At 33.5% G+C, this 23,829-nt stretch overlaps 1 protein-coding gene across 1 annotated transcript in view; it reads left to right on the forward strand.

The window, feature by feature from the left end:
* BCAS3 (BCAS3 microtubule associated cell migration factor) overlaps positions 1 to 23,829 on the forward strand; it is a gene marked incomplete at its 5' end in the record, with an annotated part of 619,175 nt that overhangs the window by 204,290 nt on the left and 391,056 nt on the right. The window contains one exon of the mRNA XM_049861336.1: positions 8,508 to 8,601. Coding sequence (XP_049717293.1) covers positions 8,508 to 8,601 — 94 coding nt within the window. The remainder of the gene's footprint in view (positions 1 to 8,507; positions 8,602 to 23,829) is intronic.

The raw sequence follows: 23,829 nt of genomic DNA on the forward strand, positions 1-23,829 counted from the left end.
TTTGAAATATTTCTTAAGAGGTTTTTTTAAATTTTATTCCAGTAGTTTATGATCATTCCTACAAAAAACAATCTGAAATTAATGCCTCGAGTAAATAAGAGCAGAGCAACATTTTGGAAATATGTATTATTTTAGTTTTATAGAGAGTATAACAACATATGTAATTCTGTGTTCAGAGCATAATGTTTAGAAACAATGTGAGCGTTAAAGTATTAATCCTAAATATTGTAAGTTTTGAGAAAATTAATTTCCACTATACATGGATCGACATCTTGATGAAAGATGATTATATCTGGCAGCTTCTTATGTGGTTTTTCCTATAGTAAGATCAGATGAGCCTTCAAGAAAATGTTTCATTTACTGCAATTAAAAGAGAATAACTTTGAAATTCGGGGTTATTGAATTTGACTGTCATATTTTATTTGAAATCTGAATAACAGTAATTCTCTCCTCCCCCATCTTTACTTTGTGGTTAACCAGATATATTAACCCATTGCCATCGAGTCATTTCCAACTCATAGCAACTTTATAGGACAGAATAGAACTGCCCCACAGGGTTTCCAAGGAGGGGCTGGTGGATTCAAACTGCCAGCCTTTTGGTTAGCAGCCAAACTCTTAACTAATATGCCACCAGGGCTCCCTAGATGTGTTACATACAGGCTTCTATCCTTGTCTAAAACTCTTTTTTAATGAAGCACTAGCAAAGTTTTCACTTCACTGTAATGAGTTTTTTTTTTTTTTTCATTCTGTTAATTAAGTGAAGTAGATAGATTGAAGTGGATAGATACATACAGAGGTTCTCTTTTTAAACTGGAATTAAATATACAAACCCGTTAGGTTTTATGAGTATTAAAGCAAAAAGTATTTTCTTTGGACCTTTGATCCTCGGTTCTTAATTCATCTACAAGGCCACCCACATTTATTGTGAAGAAATAACTCTCATCAACATTGTCTAGTTTGGTGATTGTAAGCCTTTTAAAGATGTAGCACTTGTTGACAGAGATTTGTGGCTATTTAAGGATAGAAAATGTTCTCTCAATGTTTTTGGTTAAATCAAGAGGTAAAACTCATATATGAATTTATTTCATTATATTGAAGCACAGGCAGTCCCCGGGTTATGAACGTCTGACTTACGTACAACCCATAGTTATGAACCAACCCCAGTAAAGCTTATTATATTAAAAACTTGAGGTACATGCAATGTTTCATAATAACAAACGGGCACTACTTTGTGACACCCATCAAAACATTATTATTATTATTATTACTGTATTGTTATGTTAAAGATGTTTTAGTGTATTTGGAAGTGTTTTTTAGTATTTTTTATGCATAGAAAGATTCACTATATATTGTATACTAAGACAAACATTTGATTTACTGACAACTGACATTAGATAGGAACTGTTCCTGACTGTTCTGACTTATATACAAATTCGACTTAAAGACTGACTTAGGAATGGAACTTGTTCGTAGTTCAAGGACTGCCATAGGAATATATTATTAGAAAAAAGTTTAAATAATTAAAACCATAGCATAAGAATTTATGTTTTCATATGTGGTTTGGTTTTTCATTCCTGTTCTTCATTAACTTTTTATGACTTTAAACAGGAATTTTCAGTAAGTGAGTTTAGGAATATGTAAATGGGCTAGGTCTTGGAGTTGTCAAAGTTCATTTCTCTGTGACTGATGTGTTGGGAACACTTGAAACACTTAAAAGATGTTTATTAGGAAATAGAAATTATAGGAATGTTAGTTTTTAAAAGTTACAATCTCATGTTGTTGACCATGAAATATTTTATATTTTATATTATTGTTTGGGGACTATAATCTATTTTCATTTCTATTTATTACATATTCTGAAAATTTAACTTGATTTTAAAAATCCACCATAAAACAGAAAATAAATTTATTTTCAATAAAAGGTATGTTGCTATGTACATTTTAAAAGAATTATAAATATTTTCAAAGCACCAAGATTCCCTCAGAGTATAATACTGACCGTCTTTCTTTTATTAACGTGAATCTGTTTTTTGTCAGGAGGACATTTTTTTGTCCATGATTAATAGTTCAGTTGGAGTATGAGGCTGTTTTTTGGATTGCAGTGGTTAATGTCATAGATTTATCACTTTTAGCTCTTTCCACTGATGTTTGACCTTAGCTGTAATGTCTTTTCTTTTCCTCATATATCTCGGGTAGTAAGGCTGATGTTACATTGACTTTTGCTGTTTAAATCCATTGAGCCTTTAATAAAGATATTTTCATGTTTACAGTGGTAGTGTATGAAATTTGACTCTTTATCCTTCTGATGATAAATTGATTCGTTTGATTTTATGATGACAGGATCATTGTTTAGTAACTGCATTAAGGCAGAATGGATTTGATTGACTTTGTGTCCATTTTTATCTGTTACTTTTCATGTTTTATTTAGAAGCATTTCTTGCCTAGGATAAGTTGAGTGGTATAATTGCCTTTACAGGCTTATATAATTGAAGTCATAATGGATAGTAACTACTATTTAGCAAGGTGGGGAAATCTCTAATTAACAAAAAAGGCTTCAGAATGATGATATATAAACGAGCTATTTCTTGCCCTGAGAGCAAATGTTATTCATAATAATTTAATGATTTTGTCCATCTTGTTCAGACAATAAAGGCTGGCTTATCCATCTTGTATCAATTAAACTGTTTGTTTTTGTTTTAGTATAGTCAAGTTGTTAATACATATTTAGGGGTTCAGCCTGCTTAGTTAAGTGGTGAGTAAAGATTATGTCTTAGGAAAACTGTATTCGAATATCTCTGGTACTAATGATTTGATGTTTTAGGCAAAGTGATAATTCAGTTCTAAAGTGCCTGGTTCTATAAGAAGAGAGGGAAAGGAAAGGGAATTTTGTAAGATCAAGCAGTAGAACAAGGGGCAAAAGACAGGAATAAATATTTCACAGGGAAAAAAAAATGATGTACAAATGGTCCCTCTCTGTAATGTAAATTAAGACTATACTGAGATACTATTTATCACCTATCAGAATAGGAGAAATACAAAAGCTTGCAATATACAGTTTTTAAAATTTTGAAGTAGTTACGAACTTATACCAAAACAAAAACCAAACCCATTGCTGTTGACTCATGGTTGTTGGAATTGACTTGATGACAGGGGGTTTGGTTTTTGTTTTGGTATAAGTCCGTAACTACTTCAAAATTAAAAAATAAAAACAGTATATCACAAGCTTTTGAATTTCTCCCATTCTAATAGATGATAATGTTATCTCAGTATAGTTTTAATTTACATTTATCTTGCGATGAGTGGAGTCGCAGAGAGGGACCATTTGTATATTTAGTAAGTTGCAAATATATCCATGTGCCCTTAACTCAGCTTTTTCTAGCTTTCCCCTTATGCTGACATCTTATATAGCTGAAGTACAATATCAGAGAAATACCAAATTTTTATTATTAAAAGTTAAAAACTGCCTAAGTAAAAGAACTGTTGACAGTAATTCTCTATCTAGAGAAAATATCTTTTAGGAATCAAGTAGAAACAAACATACATTTTTAGAAAATGGAAAACTAAATGAATTTGTCACTAGCAGATTTACTCTTAAAGAATGCCTAATGGAAGTTTTCCAAGGAAATGATAGCAGTAGGAGGCTTTGAACTTGAGAAAGGAAAGAAGAAGAACAATGGAATGGGTAAAAAATAGTGCTGTATGTAATAGATTATCCTTCCTCTCATCAGTTTTTAAAATTATATTTAACGGTTGAAGCAAAAATTATAACATCATCTGATAAAGGGTTCAGTGTATTTCAAAAAAAATTATGACATTTATATTTTTAAAAGTGCTAATGTAATTTGAACTTCAGAAGTTAAAATGTCTTACAGTATCAGGAAAGCAAAAAGACAACTCACAGAATGAGAAAATATTTGCAAATCATATGTCTGATAAGGGACTGTATCCAGAATATATAAAGAACTCTTGCTGTTAGGTGTTGTAAAGTCAGCTCTGACTCATGGTGACCCCATTAACAATAAAATGAAACATGGCATTGTGTATTTGGAGTGCCTTCCAACCTAGGGTGGTTATCTTCCAGCTATATACGAGACAGTATTCTGTTATGATCTATATGGTTTTACTGATTAATTTTTGGAAATAGGTTACCAGGCCTTTCTTCCTTGTCTGTCTTAGCCTGGAGCTCTACTGAAACCTATCCACCATGGGTGACTCTGCTGGTATTTGAAATATCAGTGGCATAGTTTCCAGCTACCACAGTATGACAGACTGACAGACAAATAGTGAAAAGAACTCTTACAACTCAGTAATAAAAGGACAGATAACTTAATGAACATTTCTCAAATGGCCAGTAAACTCCTGAAAAGATAGTAGAACTTCATTAGTCATTAGGGAACTGGAAATTGAAACTATAGTGAGATACTACTTCACGCCCAGTAGGATGGCTATAATAAAAAAGATGGGCAATAACAAGTGTTATCAAAGATGTGCAGAAATTGATACTCTCATACATTGCTGGTGGGAATGTAAAGTGGTGTAGCTTCTTTGGAAAATAGTCTGGCAGTTTCTTCAAAACAATTAAGGATAGTGTTACCATGTAACCTAGCAATTCAACACCTCGGTCTAACACTCAAGAAAAATAAAAACGTGTATCCATATAAAAAACTTGTAAACAAATGTTCACAGCAGTATTATTAATAATAGCCAAAAGGTGGAAACAACCCAGATGTCCATCAGCTGATGAGTGGGTTAACAAAATGTGGTAGATTCATACAATGGAATATTATTTTGCCATAAAAAGAAATGTAGTACTGATTCATGTTACAACATGGATAGACTGAAAAGATTATGCAAAGTAAAACCAGTCACAGCAGACCACACATATTCTATGGTTCCATTTATGAAAAATGTCTAGATTAGGCAAATTTATAGAGACAGAAAGTAGATTAGTGGTAGCCTAGGGCTGGGAGGTTTCAGGGGAAATAGAGAGTGACTTTTTGAGGTAATTAAAATGTTCTACTTTTGGTTGTGATATTGGTTACCTTACTGTGAATATACTAATGTTTGAAAAAACTATTGAATTATCTAGCTTCAATGGGTAAATTGTATGGTATGTGAATTGTATCTCAAAGCCATTTAAAAAGAGGATACCAATATGTCTCTTAAAGCAAAGACCTAGTCTTTATGGAAATGTTGGCTTACTTCATTTTCCTGGAGATTGCTCGTATAAGGAGAGCAATATTTGTATGTGTGTATGGTGTTTTTCTTCTTTTTTTTTTTTTTTTTGCCTCATCTAATATTTTTGAAGGATGTCCCTGGGTGGCACGAACAGTTAAGTGCTTAGCTACTAACAGAAAGTTTGGCAGTTTGACACCACTCAGAGGCAGCTGTTACAAGACTCTATGGGGTGCAGTTCTCTTCTGACACACAGGGGGTTGCTATGAATAGGCAACTGGTACTAGTAAATTTTTTAAAGGTCTAATGTAACCAGAAAAAAGAGACGAGTTGGAAAAGTAGTTCAGAATGCATCCTTAAAAAAAAAAATTCTGGTAACATATGTATAATAAAATATTTAACCCTGAGACTGTGGCCCGTGAACACCCTGCTAACTCGGAACTGAAGTCACTCCTGAATTCTACCGTCAGCCAAAGATTCGACAGGCCTATATAAAACAAACAACAACACACATGAGAAACATGCTTCTTTAGTTCAATCAAATATACAGGAACGAATGGGCAACACTTGCCCAAAAGGAAAGGCAAGAGGGCAGGAAGGGACAGGGAAACTGGACCAATGGACTCAGGGAACCTGGGGTGTTAAGGGAATGGGGGAGAGTGCTAACACATTGCGGGCATTGCAGCCAATGTCACAAAACAATTTGTGTATAAATTTTTGAATGATAATTTGCACTATTCGTTTAGTGGTTCCTCTAGAGCTGCAGTGTCCAATATGGTAGCCTCTAGTCACATCTGGTTATTAATTTAAAAAATTAGCTCCCCCGTCACACTAGCTGCATTTTAGGTCCTCAATTACCACATCGCTAGTGACTGTTGTATTGCATGGTAGATTTGTAGAACATTTCCAATGTCTTAGGAAGTTCTGTTGGACAGTGGAGCTCTAGAGATGATAATTTCATCCTAGTTCTATCAAAGGCTAATGCATTCATTTTGTTTTTCTAGCATTTTGCTATTGTGAATAAAGCTTATCTCAGATGGTGCAAGGCCTGAAAACACTTCAACCCCGTTTATTCCATCTCCTCTTAAATGACATTATAGTACTTTTAAAAATTTTCTCTGTATATCTTTAAACTGATTTATTGAATATTATTGATATTCATTTAGCCTTTTTTCTCATATTTACTCTTTTTTTTTCTTGCTTAATCGAGCTCCTATTTGGGAATATTTTTTTTCTGCCAAGAGTACCCTTTTATTTACTTTTCTGTAGGTATTCTCTTGATGAATTCTGTTTTTGTTTGATATGATTATTTCATTAACATTATTGACATTATTTTTTAGAAACACTTCAAATATATCATTTCATTGACTGTTTTCTGTTGTGATTTTACCTCTCGTTTTAATTGTTGCTTTTATGAAGGTGTTTTATCTTTGTTCTCCATCTGCTTTTAGTTTGCAGTTTTACTATGATAAGCATAAGTGTGGTTTTCCTGCTGGAATTTTGAGCTTCTTGGATCTTTTGACTTTTTATCTTTAACCAGCTTTCAAATATTGCTTTTGCCCCATTCATATTTGAAAGACCAATTGCACATGTGTGTCCTTCTCAGTTTCCTCTAAATGTCTTAAGCTCTTTTCTGTGTTTTCTAAATTTTTGTCACTCCATTTTTCTTTCTGGATATCTTATTTTGGTCTGTATCCAGTTTTTCAAATATTTCTTCAGCTGTGTCTAATTTATGTTAAATATGTCCATTACATTTTTTCAGTTACTGTGATAACAGTTTTATAATTTCCATTTGCTTCTCAGAATAAGTTTTTGCTGATTTTTTTGTCTGTCTTGTTTAATATGTATAGATGAAATAAGATAGTTCCTTGGATTTGCTTTAAAATACTCCAGCAAAAAGATACAAGACGATGGATGAATCAAGGTTGTCAAAGTGTTATATATTTAAAATTTCTGTTATGGAAAAAACACATACATACATACTAATATTGTGTATTTGAGGATTTTCAAGAATTACTGTTTTTTTTTTTTTTAGGTGTAATAATGGAATTGTGATTTTATTTTTAAATTATTTTAAATTTATAATACCTGTAGGTGGAAATAGAAGAAAATCTGTGGTTAGGATATATGACACTGAAAGTATGAACCATAAAAGAAAAAGTGAATAACATTGAACTTCATTTGAACTTAATGTTTCCCTGAAGAATACATAACTTTTAAAAAAGGAAAGCAAAACCTTAGACTGGGAGAAATCAATTTATCAAATAAAGTTCTTGTATCCAACACTTACAAGAAGACAAAGAACTCAATTAAAAATGGGGAAACGATTTTAATAGCCATTTCTCCAAAGAACCTATATGAATAACTAGTAAGCACATGAAGAGTTGCATGTCATCATTAGTCATTCTGGAGATGAAAATTAAAACCACAGGAAGATATAAGTACTCATTCAATAAAATGCCTATGATTTCAAAAACTTACAATACAAAGTGTTGGAAAGGATGTGGAGAAGTTGGAAATTTCATACATTCCTGGAGGGCATATAAAACGGCTAAGCTACCTTGACAGTTTAGTGGTTCCTTAAAAGCTAAATACACACTAACCATATTACTGAATAATTGAACTTCTAAGTATCTCCTCAAGAGAAATGAAATTATATGTCAACATATAGATGTGTATGTAGATGTTTATAGCAGCATTATGTGTAATATCAAAAACAATCCAAATGCCCAAGAATTGGTGGATGAATCAACAAAGCCATATCCCCATACAATGGAATACATTTCAACGATAAAAAAGAATGAATGATTCTAAAAACCACACCTTTTATACTTTTTAACATAGGGGTTTTTATGGCTGATGTTTTTGTGTTTAACAATTTATTATTATTAATAACTATATTACTTTTCCCTCTTCTGAGTTCTTCTAATTGAAATAGTGGGCAAAATTTTTTATTTTTCAGCAGAGTCCATACCACAATAAGAACTATATGTTCCTGCCCTTCAGTGAAGCCCTATGTGATTATATTTTATAAAGAATTTGAAAATAGCCAATTTTATGCTTTTCATTTACCTGGAACTATATTTCAAAAAGTAATTATCTCTGCCATCTACAGACATGTCAACCCACTGTTTTGGAGCATGCTGGGAGCATGTTATCTTTTTCCTCATTCCTAAAATGGTATTCTCACTTTCTACTGACAAGAACAACCTTCCAATAGAGTGGAAGTTTGTTATTTTGTCAGTAATATTGTGAAATAGTTGTGTATAGTCTGCAAGTTCAATTATTGGTCAGAAAACATTTAATTTCCATTTGTCTGTTTCCTTTGGAAGGTGCTTCTGAGTGAGGATTCTGACAGTGATGGTATTGTAGCCCACTTCCCTGCTCATGAGAAGCCAGTGTGCTGTATGGCTTTTAATACAAGTGGTAAGTCCTTTTGTTGCCATTTGTATCATGGGTTTTCATAACTAATGATTATTTTTTTTTTTTAGAGAATTAAAAATATTTTATAATATCATCTAATATCCAGTTGTTATTCAGATATTTCCCAGTTATCCCAAAAATGTGTTTAATGACTGTTTCAAGCCACGATCTAATTAAGGTTCATACCTTACATTTTGTTATGTCTCTTTGGATCCTTTTTGTCTAGTATACAGCTTCTTCCTTTTTTCGTTTGAAATGTTCAGAGCAGTTATATTGTCCAAATTCTTGTTTTGTCAGCTTTTTTTTTTTTCCCCCATTGCGATATTGTTTTCTTATTCCTCTATCACTTAGATTTCCTTTAACTCGAAGTTAGGTCTTACAGTTAAAGCTTGAATAGATTCAGACTAAGAATTTTTCTTTTTTAAAGAAACTTTGTAAGTAATACTGTATATATGCATCACTTTTATCCCAGCAACACATTATATAAGATTGTCTCCCTATTTGTGAAACTGTATTTGATCACATGAATAATGTACTGACCATCAAATATCTACATGCTAGAGGTAGGTTTTTCTTGTGAAGATTAGCAAGTAATCTCAGAGATGTAATTTTGGCTTCATTCCTGAAACAATTTTTTACTTGATAGTTTTGTTACATTGAAGGTTGTCTAATGGTGAATTTTCTAATTCTGTCATTTCTTTTGCATTTATTAGGTGTTATACTTTTATATATACTTTTGTAAAATAGTTCTCTTTCATCAACTGGGAATGGACCACAGTTCTCCTGTGTATAAAGTCAGGATAAATGCGTAATTCTTTCTTTTCCTTTAATTTTCAATTTTTGTAGTAAGGAGTTGGTGCAGCACTTCCAGTGGTGGAAAATGAGTTATTTTTAAAATACTTTGTTTCTAAATAAAAAATAAAATCACTCTTTTCCTTTCAAGGCTGATAGTCTTTATGAACTTATAATCTTGTCAGATGTAATCTGTTTTGTTGGTGCATCTGAGGAGCCTGTCATTTTTATCTTATTCTTCAGAAATGATTCTGTCACTCAAAATTGATGGGAAAGACCCATCTTATTTCTCATTTCAGTTTTCAAATAAGAGAATGATAGTAAGAGGATAACATAGAGCACTTTGAATAATCCTCCTTCTAGTATCTTAATTAGTCATTTTTGATAAATAGAGGAAAATTTTTGTAGTGATTGGAGTGATTTTATTAATGAAGACAAAGATTTATTGAAATGCTCTGAAGATTGTGGGAATTAAATTTGAAGAAACAGTCTGGAAGTTATGTCACTTAGAGTACTCTGCTTGGAGTAACCAGTATGACTCATTTTGATATTCCATCTGTTATGTCAAAACTCCTTTGTAATAGTGTATATTTCATATGACCCTAGTTAAAGTGCTTCTGACATTGGAAGCTGTATTTTCCCTGTCTATGGCTTTGCATTATAATAGTCTTACTATTATATAATTTTCTGCTTATGGGTTATGCTTCAAAATAATGGTAGATCTTATCTTTTAATATATTAAAGATGCATATATACTACTATATGACAGTTTTTTAAATCTTAACTATTTTGTCTTTTCAAATATATGATTCTGAGAAACAGGTTCCAAAGCTTCACTATACTGCTAAAAGGGCCCGTGGCACTAAAATGTTTTATTGCTCCTTATCAAAATGTTGAAGCTTGTTGTGATCTCACATGTTTCAGCTGAACACATTGGAAGTCTTCCTGTAGTTATTTAACTAGTAACTGCATTCACAATGACTGGCTAAGTTCTGGTTCAGTTAATAAGAAACAGTGTGCTGGTGGATGCAGGTAAGTAAATAGAGACTTAAAACAAGGGAGGAAAGCCCTATGTGGAGTGAGGACAGGGTGCTTAAGGGATGAGTATTAGCCTGGTATTGGGAAAATTCCTTCAAAAAGAAATAAGTTTTAACCTGAGACCTAAAAGATGATTAGCTAGGAAATAATCATACAGTGCCTGGAACATATATAAATATTAGTTGGACAAATGAGGCAAGAAAAACAGGACATATTTGACATAGATTGTGAAGGAGAGCCTATGCAGTGGATTCATTAGTTTGTTATGTAGCCCGAATGGTTTTCACTGTGTCTTCATTCCTTCATTATTTTGTAAATGCATTGTACTTGTTTAAAGGTTTTAAACCTCAGCTACCAATCACACAGTTGGGTTGCACAGTATTTTCTAGAAACTGTAAGACAAAAATTTCTTGAAATTGCTTACAGTTCATCTTAGTTATTTACTGTTAAGTTCTGAGCATTTTTTTTACCCTGAATATTTACTGTTCTTGTCTGATTATGGACAAGTATATATAAAATATCAATTCTCAATGATTTAAAAATTTTTAGCAAGTACTGGTCACTAGTTACCCAGCTTTTTTACAGAAGGGCATTGAACTTAGCCATGGCTGCTCTTAGCCTGCTCTGTAAAGTAACTTTTGGTGGTATTTTCTCTCATTGGGAGATAACCGTTTTTGTTTTTTTTTTTTACCTTGTCTAGTTCTGGATCAAATTTCTTTTTTTATCCTAACCTTCTCAGATTGAGATATAAAACTTAGTCTATCATGACTACATTTTTTTAGTCAGGAGTCTATACTGCTAGTAGTAAGTGCATGGATACTTCAGTAGTTGTGATTATTTTTCTTTAATTTTTAATGTTAGAGTTTTTAAAATGTCATTGGGAGATCAAATGATGCATTTTCTATCACTCTTCATTTAAATTGTTCTCTACAAATTTACAATTGTAATTAGAAAATGTGATGTTATGAAACTAGGCAGTTCTCTGTTCTCTGGCTGAATATTTTTGTTCTGAACTTTTACTAATTGGTATTTTGTACCAAGGTATATAATTTTATATAATTTAAGTTGGTTTTTCTGAAAATATAACTATAGATCTTGTGTTAACCCCTCTCCCAGGTCTTCCTTTCCCCATATAGTGCTTCTAAAATTATTTATATCAAGATGTTCAAACTATATTGACCCTCTAATAATTCTCTCTGTTTAGTTAAAGGCATTTTCACGGGTTATGTAGTGGTGCCAGTAATAATAATGGTGCTTGTTAGAACACTTTTTACAAGGTTAGGTAAGTTCATTTATAAGAAACAAACAAAATGAAACAAAACTTACAAAAAAACCCAAGGAGGCTATTTTAATAAGTCTTAATCTAATTTGATTTGTGTGCTTTTTGTTTTTAAACCTGATCTTTCTCAAAACCAGTTTACCTGTGTCACTACTATACTCAAGAGTATAATACATTTCTTTTAGGCTTTTTTTTTTTAAGTGAGACAAATTTATCAATGACAGTATTATAAAAAGTTCTGGATGACAAAATTCAGGAATAAACAAGACCTGTTGGCCACCTCCTGGGAAACGTTAAAAATACTATAAAATGTACATGATGGCATAACACTGCAAAATGAGTTCAGGAGAAAACATAGGCTACTTGGCTCACTGGCATGCAGTCCTATCTTGTATGGAACCTATTCAGAAGAGAAGTTAAGGGCTGCCATTAAATAAAGCTGTGAAACTTCTAGTTTAGCAGCTGCATTCAGTTTGTTTTTCAATTTCTCATTTCCATTCTTGTTTATTAGCTGTGACTCTGAGGCCAGAATTAAAACAAATGTTTTAATGGTAGCATTTATGATTTGGTTAGAAGTGCCAGAGAAATGCCCTTGCTTAGATCTGGACAGATTCAATATGAGTGGTGTAAATTTGTTGCTTTCGATTATTTAAGAACACAATGAGAAACATTTCTAGTGAATGCTTTTTGTAGACTATACAAACAAGCTTTCTGGAGTTTGCCCTTTTTTGTTTCTTAGGCAAAGAAGAGAATTTTATTGAGAAATCTGTTAAAGTACAGATCTGTCATTGAATAGTATAAATTAGTATACTATTGTTAAAACTGAGTCAAGGATGTATATTTACTTGATTCATTGGAACATTGAGGCATATTAAAATTGTATATAATTGACATACCTTAACTGCATATATTAAAGTATACAATTTGATAGATTTTTCCAAAAGTATACACCCATGAGACCATTGCCCCAATCAAGACAATGAATGTATCTATCACCCCTAAAAGTTTCCTTTTGCTCCTTTGTAATCCCTCCCTCTTTCCTTACCTGATCCCCTCTCCCCATACCCAGTCTACTTTCTATCAACATATATTTGTTTGCTTTTCTAGAATTGATATAAATGGAATCACACAATATGTACTTTTTGTGTGTGTGGCTTCTTTTACTCAGCACAGTTATTCTGAGATCCATCCACATTGTTGCATGTGTCAGTAGTTGATTCCTTTTTATTGCTGAGTAGTATTTCATTACACAGTTACACCACAATTTGTTTACCATTCATTTGTAGATGGGCATTTGGGTTGTGTACAATTGAGTGGTTTTTAGTTTATTCACCAAGTTGTGCAACCATCAACAAAACCCTGTTTTAGAGGTTTTTTTTTTTTTTTTATGTATTCTAATTATTTGGAATTTTATATATTGTGAATAATGCTACTATGATCATACTGTTCATGTTTTTGTATGAGTATATGTTTTGGTTCTCTTGGGTGTATATCTAGGAGTAAAATTGTGGAATCATATGGTTTTAATTTTTGAAATTACCAAACATTTTCCTAAAGTAGGTGCACCATTTTAAGCACCCACCAGCAATATATGAGGGCTCTAATTTCCCTATACTTGTTATAGCCAGCAATTGTTATTGTCTATCTCTTGGGTTATACCTATCCTAATGAATGTGAAGTGGTTATCTCATTGTGATTTTGATTTGCATTTCCCTAATGCTAATGATGTTGAGCATCTTTTATTGGCCAATTCAAATATGTCTATTCAGGTTCTTTGCTCATTTTCAAATGAGGTTATTTGTCTTTTTATTGTTGCACCATAAGATTTTTTTATATAAAATACTAAACCCTGTGACGCAGTGGTTACGAGTTTGCCTGCTAACCAAAAGGTCAGCAGTTCGAATCCACCAGGTGCTTCTTGGAAACCCTGTGGAGCAGTTCTACTCTGTCCTATAGGGTCGGTATGAGTCAGAATCGACTTGATGGCCACAGGTTTTTTTTTTTTTTTTTTTTCCCAGATATATGATTTGCAAGTATTTTCTCCCATTCAATGTATTGTTTTTTCACTTTATTGATGATGTACTTTGAAGACAAAAGTTTTTAATTTCAATGAAATCAAATTTATCTTTTTTTCTTTTTACTTGTACTTTTGTTATGTAAGAAACCATTGCCTAATCTACAGTTATGACAATTTACCACTATTTTCTTTGAAGAATTTTGTAGTTTTCGCTCCTATATTTAACAATATTATTTTCCTATTTATTTTTCCATATAGCTTATTTTTTTATTTCTGTATTTCTAAATTACTGCCTTCTTTTGTATTAAAGAGAGACTTTCTAGTATGCTATTTTAATTCCCTTACTGTTTCTTTTACTATATTTTTTGAGGCATTTATTTAGTGGTTGCCCTAGTGATTACAATTAGCATGTGAATTTAAACAATGCAGTTTGAAGTAATTCCAGTTTACTTTCAATACTATACAAAATAGTATACCAAAGCTTTCTTAAAGTGTAGCTCTATTTCCTATCTTTTCCTTTTGCTGTGTGCTGTTGTATTTTACATAATTAAAAAAATTTATAAGCAAAAATAATTTATACTCTCTTTTATATTTGGATATATTGTTACTTTTACCAGTGCTTTTCATTTCTTTGTGTAGATTTGAGTCACTTTCTAGTGTCTTTTAGTTTCAGCCTGAAGAATCCGCTTTAGTATTTCTTGTAGTTCCGATCTGCTAGTGATGAGCTTTCTCTGTTTTTGTTATTCTGAGAATGCCTTAATATGTTTTTCACTTTTGGGTTAGTTTTGGTGGGCACATAGAGATAATTAATATAGAAATATGTGGTAAATTAATAAATATGTGGTATATTAATAAAAGTATCCTAACTGAAGACACTAGATTGCTTAAACATACTGGTTTTGACATTCAAGAAGGGAGTTTTTTTGTTTTTTTTTAATCAGATTGAAACTTGTTTTGTTGTTAGAGGTCCTTCACTTGATTTTGACTCATAGTGACCCTGTGTACCCTATGAGCAAAACACTAGCCAGCCCTGTGCCATCCTCACAATCGTTGCTACGTTTGAGCCCACCGTAGCAGCCACTGTGTCAGTCCATCTCGTTGAGGTTCTCCCTCTTTTTCACTGACCCTCTGCTTTACCAAGCATGATATTCCTTTCCAGGGACTGGCCCCTCCTGATAACATGTCCAAAGTATATGAAAGGAAGTTTCACCATCCTGGCTTCCAGGGAGCACTCTGGCTGTACTTCTTCTAGGACATGCTTGTTGCTTCTTCGGGCTTGTTGTTGTCAGGTGCTGTTGAGTCAGTTCAGACTCATATTGACCCTGCATACAGCACAACGAAACACTGCCTGGTCCTGCACCATCCTCATAATCATTGCTATGTTTGAGTCTGTTGTTGCAGCCACTGTGTCAAACCATCTCATTAAGGGTCTTCCTATCTTACGCTGACCCTGTGTTTTACCAAGCACAATGTCCTTCTTCAGGGGCTGGCTGGTTCCTCTTGATAACATGTCCAAAGTACTTGAGACAAAGTGTCGCCATCCTTGCTTCCAAGGAGCATTCTGGCGATACTTCTTTCAAGACAGATTTATTCACCTTCTGGAAGACCATGGTATATACAATACTCTTCACCAACATCATAATTCAAAGGCATCAATTCATCTTAGGTCTTCTTTATTCATTGTCCAGCTTTCACATGCATATGAGGTGATTGAAAATACCACGGCTTGGGACAGGCTCACCTTAGTCCTCAAGGTGACACCTTTGCTTTTGAACACTTTAAAGAGGCCTTTTGCAGCAGATTTTCCCAATGCAATACTTCGATTGATTTCTTGACTGCTGCTTCCCCAGGCGTTGATTGTGGAGCCAAGTAAAGTGAAATCCTTGACAGAGTTGTGGGATGACATCATACTTGAAAAAAGCAAAAGGTCTTTAAGAAGACAGAAAAGAAAAGATTGGAACTTAGAAACATAAAAAACCCTCAACTCTCTGACATGGCGATGTTCCTAAAATAGACTTTCTGTCTTTAATTGAGTAAATAATTGATCTGCTTTCCAAAGGTGTTACTTTTGTCAGCTGAGCAGCTGAGAGCTGTGAAGTTCAGCACATCTACATTTTAAATAATTACCCCTCCTTGGCCGGGAAAGAGCTTTTCCATCCAGTAATAAGAGAAAAATGAATGTTCAGTCTGTAGTAAAACAGATTAAACATATACCCCTCTGGATGCTTGACTGAATGTTTAACAGACTTGAAATTCATCTGTTTACTTAAATGCTGTATAATGAAAGGTGATGGTGGTCTTGGGTTAATCATTAAAGAAGTTTAAATTGGATTTTTTTTTTTTTTTTGCAGAAAAGTTTTTCTCATTGATCAAAGCAACTGGTTAGAAAAATACCTTGTCTTGATTTTTGTTAGGATCTATAATGCCTCACAGATTTACTGAATAACGTGGCTTGACATTTTTCCTCTCATCTGATAGCTTCTGGTTTATCACCACCAGTCACGTATACATATCACTGACTATACAAAGGGCATCTGAAGAGTTTATTGCCTTTCTTATTTTTTTAGTTTTAAGAAGGGATGTTTCCATTGTAGGTTTGTAGTTACTCTCATTTTGTTTCCTCATCTTGTAAAGTGGTGTCTTTAATGTAATACTCCCTGAAGAATTGTCTTTACTCTCTTTTGATTCTGGGACTGTAATTGTATGTCTTTCTAGGTAACGTTGTTAAAATTAATGTAATAGGAATACATATATGTAGTGTATGGTTCTTGTTGAAGGTTTAGCAAGTGTCCCTTCCATCAGAACCCATAATATTTGGGGGGCACATGGATGCAGATAATTTTAAGGTTTTGACCAGTATTCCATTAAAATAAAAAGTTATGACTGACTTGAGAGGTGGGATTTTTCTTATTTTGTAAGTAATTATAACATCTAAGACTTTATTGCATTGCATCTATTATTCTTTTGGTGATAATATTTTTAATTTTGCAAGTAAGAGAGGATATTTCAGTATTAACTTAATTTTTAGTTATTTGATCATGTTGTAAACTATTATTTCTTTTGGATGTTTAGTACAGCAAGCACATTGACAGAGCTAGAGGGAACTTTTGCAGACCTGCTATATCCATTAGGCACAGTAGGCACAGTGCCTAGAGTCCAGAGTACATTCAGAGTCTCACCAAAATGTTTTAATTTCTTTTAAAGCCAAAACAAAAATATAAACTTTTACATAAATGAAAATACTTTAATATACATTTTAAACCAACTAATATTGTCATAAAATACAACTTTAAAATTTTTCATGGAGGAGGGGGCCCACAAAGGCCAAAATGCGTAGGGCCCACAAAAGTCATAATACAGCCTTGGATCCTGGCTGCCCATCAACAAGTGGGGAACCCTACCTCTTCCCCACCACTGCTGCCACAGCACTAGCACTTTCTCTCACTCTTAACTGCTTTGCCTTTTTTTGTATAACACTTAACATAACTCATTTGTTATGTTTATTGTTAATTATCTGTCTCTACAAGAATGTAAGTTGAATGAGGGCTGGGATCTTTGATTTGTTCATTGATATATTCCAAGTTCTAGAATTGTGCCTGGCCAAAGTAGGTGGTCAATTAATGTTGAATGATGAATAAATGAGGTGAATGCATGCGTAAATAGCTGTAACAATATAGCTGTCTACAACAGATATACCTATAACAAATATATTACAACAATATAAGCATAGTACTAAAGTTTGAAAAATGTAATGAAAGTATCTATAGCGAGTACATATACACAAAGCAGCCAAGGCTGGCTTCAACTTTTGTGTATCAGTACAACCTTACTGGTTTGTCAGATACTGAAGTACTTGAATATCTGTTGCCAAATAACTACTGTGCCCTCTTCCTCCTGCCTCTCCTCTAGAATGCCCTGGATCTTCCCCAGTTTGGGGCTTATTTCCTTGTCCTGATTAGGATTGGTCTTTACCTTTACTATACATTAAATATTTTGAACATCACTCTGAAAACATTCCAAGTATTTCTCAAGGATGCATATGTTTCAAAGGACACATATTACATACAGTAGAGTAGGCACCTCTGGTGAAAAGAGATGCTTATGGGAAATGGACACAGGAATAGAGCATAAAAGAGAAAATGTAAAACAGTTAAACAAAGGTTATTGCATAAATTCATGATAATAGTGTGACATAAACTGAAAAGTGTAATTAATCCTTCTGTGCATCTGAAGTTCAACAGCATTTTATAGAATGCTGTGAGGGTACAAGTAGTCCATATTTTTTGCTATTCAGAATTGATAAATATCATCGTAGTTGAGTTTTTCAAGTACCAACAATTAGAAGAAGTAATAAAAAAGGTAAACTGAATTTTTGGTTTCCTTTTTGTTCCTTTGATTTTTCTTGGGTTTGTCTTATTTTTGTCTCTCTTTAAAAAAAGAGAGACATCATGTTTTCAATCTGTTTAAGTAGGTAATCAAGCCTAATATCCAAAGACATTTGTTAATTTGCTATATTTGCCAATATATTCTAAATGGAAGTGTTAACTGAAGGGTAACTTGGATTACAATACTTAGCAGATAATGTATTTTTAAAAAATTTTCTCTTCTGTCTAATCATCATCCGTTACATAGGTTGTGATCTCCCTTGCTAGAGCGCTAATTCAGGTCTGTTATAGTCTTTTCTTTTTTTTTTTTATAGTCTCATGTATATGCCATGTTGTTGTTGTTAGGTACCAGCGAGTCAATTCCAACTCATAGCAACCCGAAGTACAACAGAATAAAATACTGCCTGGTCCTCTGCCATCCTTAGTGTTGTTGCTGTGCTTGAGCTGTGCTTGCAGCCACCATGTCAGTCTCATTGAGGGTCTTCTTCTCTTTCACTGACCATCTACTTCACCAAACGCGATGTCCTTCTTCAGGAATTGGTCCCTCCCGATAATGTGTCCTAAGTATGTGAGATGAAATTTTGCCAACCTCGCTTCTAAGGAACATTCTGGCTACACTTCTTCCAAGACAGATTTGTTCGTTCTTTTGGCAGTCCATGGTATATTCAATATTCTTTACCAACACCATAATTCGAAGACATCAATTCTTCTGTCTTTCTTATTCATTGTCCAGCTTTCACATGCATATGAGACAACTGAAAGTACCATGGCTTGAGTCAGGCCTACCTTAGTCCTCAAAGTGACATCTTTGCTGTTTAATACTTTAAAGAGGTCTTTTGTAGCAGATTTGCCTAATGCAATGTGTCTTTTGATTTCTTGACTGCTGCTTCCATAGACATTGATTGTGGATCCAAGTAAAATGAAATCCTTGACAACCTCAGCCTTTTCTCCATTCATCATGATGTTGCTTATTGGTCCAGTTATGAGGATTTTTGTTTTCTTTATGTTGAGGTGTAACCCATACCAAAGGCTGTATTCTTTGATCTTCATCAGCAAGTCCTTCAAGTCCTCTTTGCTTTCAGCAAGCAAGGTTGTGTCATCTGCATAACACAGGTTGTTAATGAGTCGTCTTCCAATCCTGATGCCATGTTCTTCTTCAAGTAGTGCATCTTCTCGGATTATTTGCCCAGTATACAGATTGAATAAATATGATGAAAAGATACAGCCCTGATGCAGTATACCCTTGGAGCACTGGGTGGAATGCATTTGTTAAGAGCTTGACTGCTAACCAAAAGGTCAGCAGTTCAAGTCCACGAGCTGCTCCTTGGAAACCCTATTGGGCAGTTCTGCTTTGTCCTATAGGGTTGCTATGAGTTGGAAGTGACTTGATGGCAGCGGGTTTGAGTATCCCCTTGTTCAGTTTGAATGACTGCCTTTTGGTCTATGTACAGATTCCTCATGAGCACGATTAAGTCTTCTGGAATTCCCATTCTTTGCAATGTTATCCATAATTATGGTATATGCTATAGAATGTATGGTTCATGGTACCTTGAACAACCTTTTGGCCAAGGTGGAAGTCTAAGACTTATTTTCCCCCTTTTTATTCCCTTACCATATATCTTGATAGACTCTTTTTATTTTATGTATTTGTATTTTTTATTTGACTGCTACTGTGTTTTGAGTTTTTAATCTTTTTATCATGGGGATGGGTGGCTACTCAAGTGTTTAACTTTCTAACTGGTCTATTTAGCATTTCGTGTTTTCCTTTTCCTCTGTACTCTATATATAACCACCAAGTTTATCTTATCCTCCACCCTTGTTTTTGTTTTTTATAAATTTTATTGAACTGTATCTTACCTATTATAAGTTGCACAAATATTAAGGGTACAGCTTGGTGAATTTTTGTTTATATATACATCCTTAGAAGCACCACTCAAAAAGTTTATTTTTTTCAAAGTTCTGTTTCACACATCACTGAAGTACACTAAATGGCCTCTCAAAGTTCTCATATTTACCTTTCAAATTATATTTTCTAGCCCTGACAGGTAAAAAATCTCTTCCAAAAAAATGGTTTGGTCTCATATCCCCAAACACGCCTTCTTTACTTTTGTTTCCTGTCTTCTCATGTTCATGACAATTCACTTTCTCGTCCCTTCTCTAAGCTTACCAAATTCCTCTTAACCTTTGCACATTGTGTACTTCGTTATGAGCTTTTAGCAATAATTGCCTGTGACATTAATTTAGCACTATTTGCGTGTGTGTAATTTTTCTTTGACGGCAGTTATGTCTGCCTCTGCTGTGTAGATACCCATAGATTTTGGTTCAGAGTGCCTAGCATCATGTTCGTACACAATACAAGCCAACTGTGTTTTATCACTAGACGTTTTAATTCATTTATTCCCTATACAGCAACTCTTTTTTTTAAATATTAAAATGCTGTTAGTTTGTTGTATATGTCTTATTTTCAGATTTCTCACTGCCTGCAGGCTTATTAAATTTGTTATTTGAAACCAAGCATCTTGCTTCAAAGGCCATTTTGAGATATAAAACTGTAGACTGTGTGACTTTGTTTTCTGAATAATGTTATGAGTCAAATTTATCTTCCTAAACTTATAATTCTTGTTTTCCCAGTTACACTGCTTTATTTAAGAAATTGAACATTTTCCCCATACTAGTGGCCTTCCATGTTACAATATGATATGGTGAAAAAAATTCATTTAATTATGATAGACCGTTTTTCGTAAAAAAAAATTTTTTTTTACTTTTATGCTTTGATATGCTAGTAGTGTTTCATGTTAGTATTATTCATTAATGGTTAACTTTGTTTAAACAAAAAATAATCAACTCAAGCTGATTCTAAATTCCTGTGGAAATTCAAAGGATAATTTTGAAAAAATTTGAAAGCAATTTTGAAAAAGGAGAATAAATTTTGAAGACTAAACCTGAATTTCAGGTCTACTCTAAAGCTTAAGAAAGGATGGTTTTAGGTAAGTATAGACATAGATCAGTGGAACAAAACAGAGTCCAGAAATTGACCAAACTCAATGGTCATTTCATTTTTGACAAATGTGTCAAGTAATTCATTAAGGAAAGTATAATTTCCCAAGAAGTGGTGCCAGAAAAGCTGAAAGATCCATTTGGGGGGGTGGGGGTGGGGGGTCGGGGGGGAAGAATGACAACAAAATAAAAATAAATAATAAAACAAAAAAAAAATACAGGCAATACCAGATGTCTTGAGGGCTATGGAGCAATTGTAACCCTCTTGCCTTATTGGTGGGAATGTAAAATGATAAAACCACTTTGAAAAATAGTTTAGTATTTTCTTCTAAAGTTAAGCATACCTTTAAAATATGGCTCAGCAATCCCACTCATAAATATTTACTCAAGAGAAATGAAAACATATGTCCACACAGATACTTGTACTTGAATGTTTTAATATAAACATTTAATATATAAGAATAAACTCTTGGTGTTTTAGTCACAATAGCCAAAAACTAAAAACAAATGGTGAGTGGATACATAAATTGTGGTATAGCCTTAAAACGAAATACTACTCAGTGGTATACATAAATTAATTAACTACTTTTATGTGCATTAATATGATGAGTCTCAAAAATAATTGTGCTAAGAGTACGTATTGTATGATTCCATTTACATGAAATTCTAAAGCAGGCAATATTAATCTATAATGACAGAAAACATCACCAGTTGTCTAGGACAGGTGGAGTGCATTTAGTTTATATAAATTACATCTTAATAAAGTTTAATAAATTTTTAGAAAACAAAGTGGATCCCAGCATTGATCCCTGCCCCCCACCCCGAAAATCAAGCTCTTGGAAAAATAACAGACATACACCACTCTCTTAAATTTCTGTTGGATTAAAAAAGACACTGAAGTTATAATTGTAGACTGGTGAAAATAATAAACATTGGACTACTCATTGGATATGGCTAAAGATGTCTTCAGAAGTCTAAACATTTTCGGTAAAGAGGAAGAAAGAAAATAAAACATTAAAATGTGGAACACTTTCTAACTTCAGGAAGATAGAAATAATAAGTTTAAAAAATAGAACAAGTAAATTAGAAAACCAGTTGTTGATTTTAGACTTTTCCACATGGAGCAAGTAAGTAAGAGCATCAGCAAAGATTTCATTCTTGTTTTTGTTGGTTGTGAATATATGCAACTATAGAAAGGGATCAAATAAATCATCTCCTTTTCTCATTTTATAGTGTTTATTTCAATACCTTTAACAGGGTTTTGTTAAGTGTGAGTTCGATAAAGATTTAATATCTTCTGGGCCACTAAAGTGTAAGAATACATTGATGAATTTGCGTATTAGCATCTTTAATGTTAAATACTGCTAATAGAAGCTTGAGAAATGTTAACATTGATGCTGCTCATATGGTCACTCTAAGACCTTTATTTTCAAGTATTCATATTCCGTTTAAAGATTTTATTAATCAGACTTTAATAGACTATGATATTATTATAGTTTAATCTGAGGACATTACTAGTACTGTCAGTACTAGGATTCTGTTTCTTTCCTTTAGCATTTATCTACAGGTTTGGGTAGTAAACATAAAAGATAATTAAGTAATTTATAGGTTTCTATCTATGCAAGTGGAGCCCTGGTGGTGCAGTGGTTAAGAGCCTGGCTGCTAACCAAAGGTTAGCAGTTCAAATCCACCAGCCGCTTCTTGGAAACCATAGGGTTGCTATGAGTCAGAATTGACTCGATGGCAATGAGTTCGGTGTTTGTTTTTTTTTTTTAATCTATGCAAGTATTGATGGGAAAATATTAAATTAACAAGAATTAAGACCAAGATTTTAAAATTATTTTGAGGTAAACAACCTGAATTCCTGTAAAAATTTTAATTTGACCCACCATATCAGTGTTCATGCTCTTTTGAAAGAGAATGTGAATAGCTGGTAATTTGTCTTCCAGTTCACACGTGTGCACATGTTAAAGAACCATACAATTAGATAGGTGTTATAAATAGGTTATGGTAAAAAAGACAAACCTACTCATGTTTCCAAGATTTTATAGCATATGCACAGTGGAGATTTGCTACTCTTTAATTTTGCCTTTTAGGCTAAGCAGCTGACGCCCAGTTGAAAAGACTTACGTTCTTATGAGGCCACAAAAGCCTTAATGTTCAGTCTCTAGCTACCTCAGGTTTTGGAGAACGCCATGTACCATCGGCAGCTTCAGTCTCCACCCTTTAGGCTAACACTCATCTATCAAACTTGATGCTGAGAGTGAGAGAGAGGAAGCTTCCAGATAAACATACAGCAGCGCCTAAACAGCTAATCGCTCTAGGCTTCCGCTTCCAGGCCCTATAATTAGAAGTCCTTCTTTTCCTTGTATTCCCAGATGACGCAAATGCTTTTTGTGGCTTGGCACCTCATTTGGGGCGTGGGTTTAGTTTATGGCCAGGCCAGAGTCTGGTTTAGTCTTCTGATGCTGCATAAATAGTTCTCAAGCCACAGTCTACTCTGTACGAGTTTTTCCTTTTATGTATATGTGCTTTTTAACTTGTTTTCTAGAGGAAAAAAAGCTTGTTATTTTCCCTAACAGAATGTGTGCGAAAGAGGAAATTGTAAACTAAAAGAAAGCGCGTGACTGCGTAATCCCACAGTGTTCTTTCTTCTCTGCTCTTTTAATTTTTTACATTATTGTAAATTTTTGTGAAAAAAGTGAGCTCATTGGTGGTTATAA

The sequence above is a fragment of the Elephas maximus genome, chromosome 19 (assembly GCF_024166365.1).
Source record: "Elephas maximus indicus isolate mEleMax1 chromosome 19, mEleMax1 primary haplotype, whole genome shotgun sequence".
NCBI lineage: Eukaryota > Metazoa > Chordata > Mammalia > Proboscidea > Elephantidae > Elephas > Elephas maximus.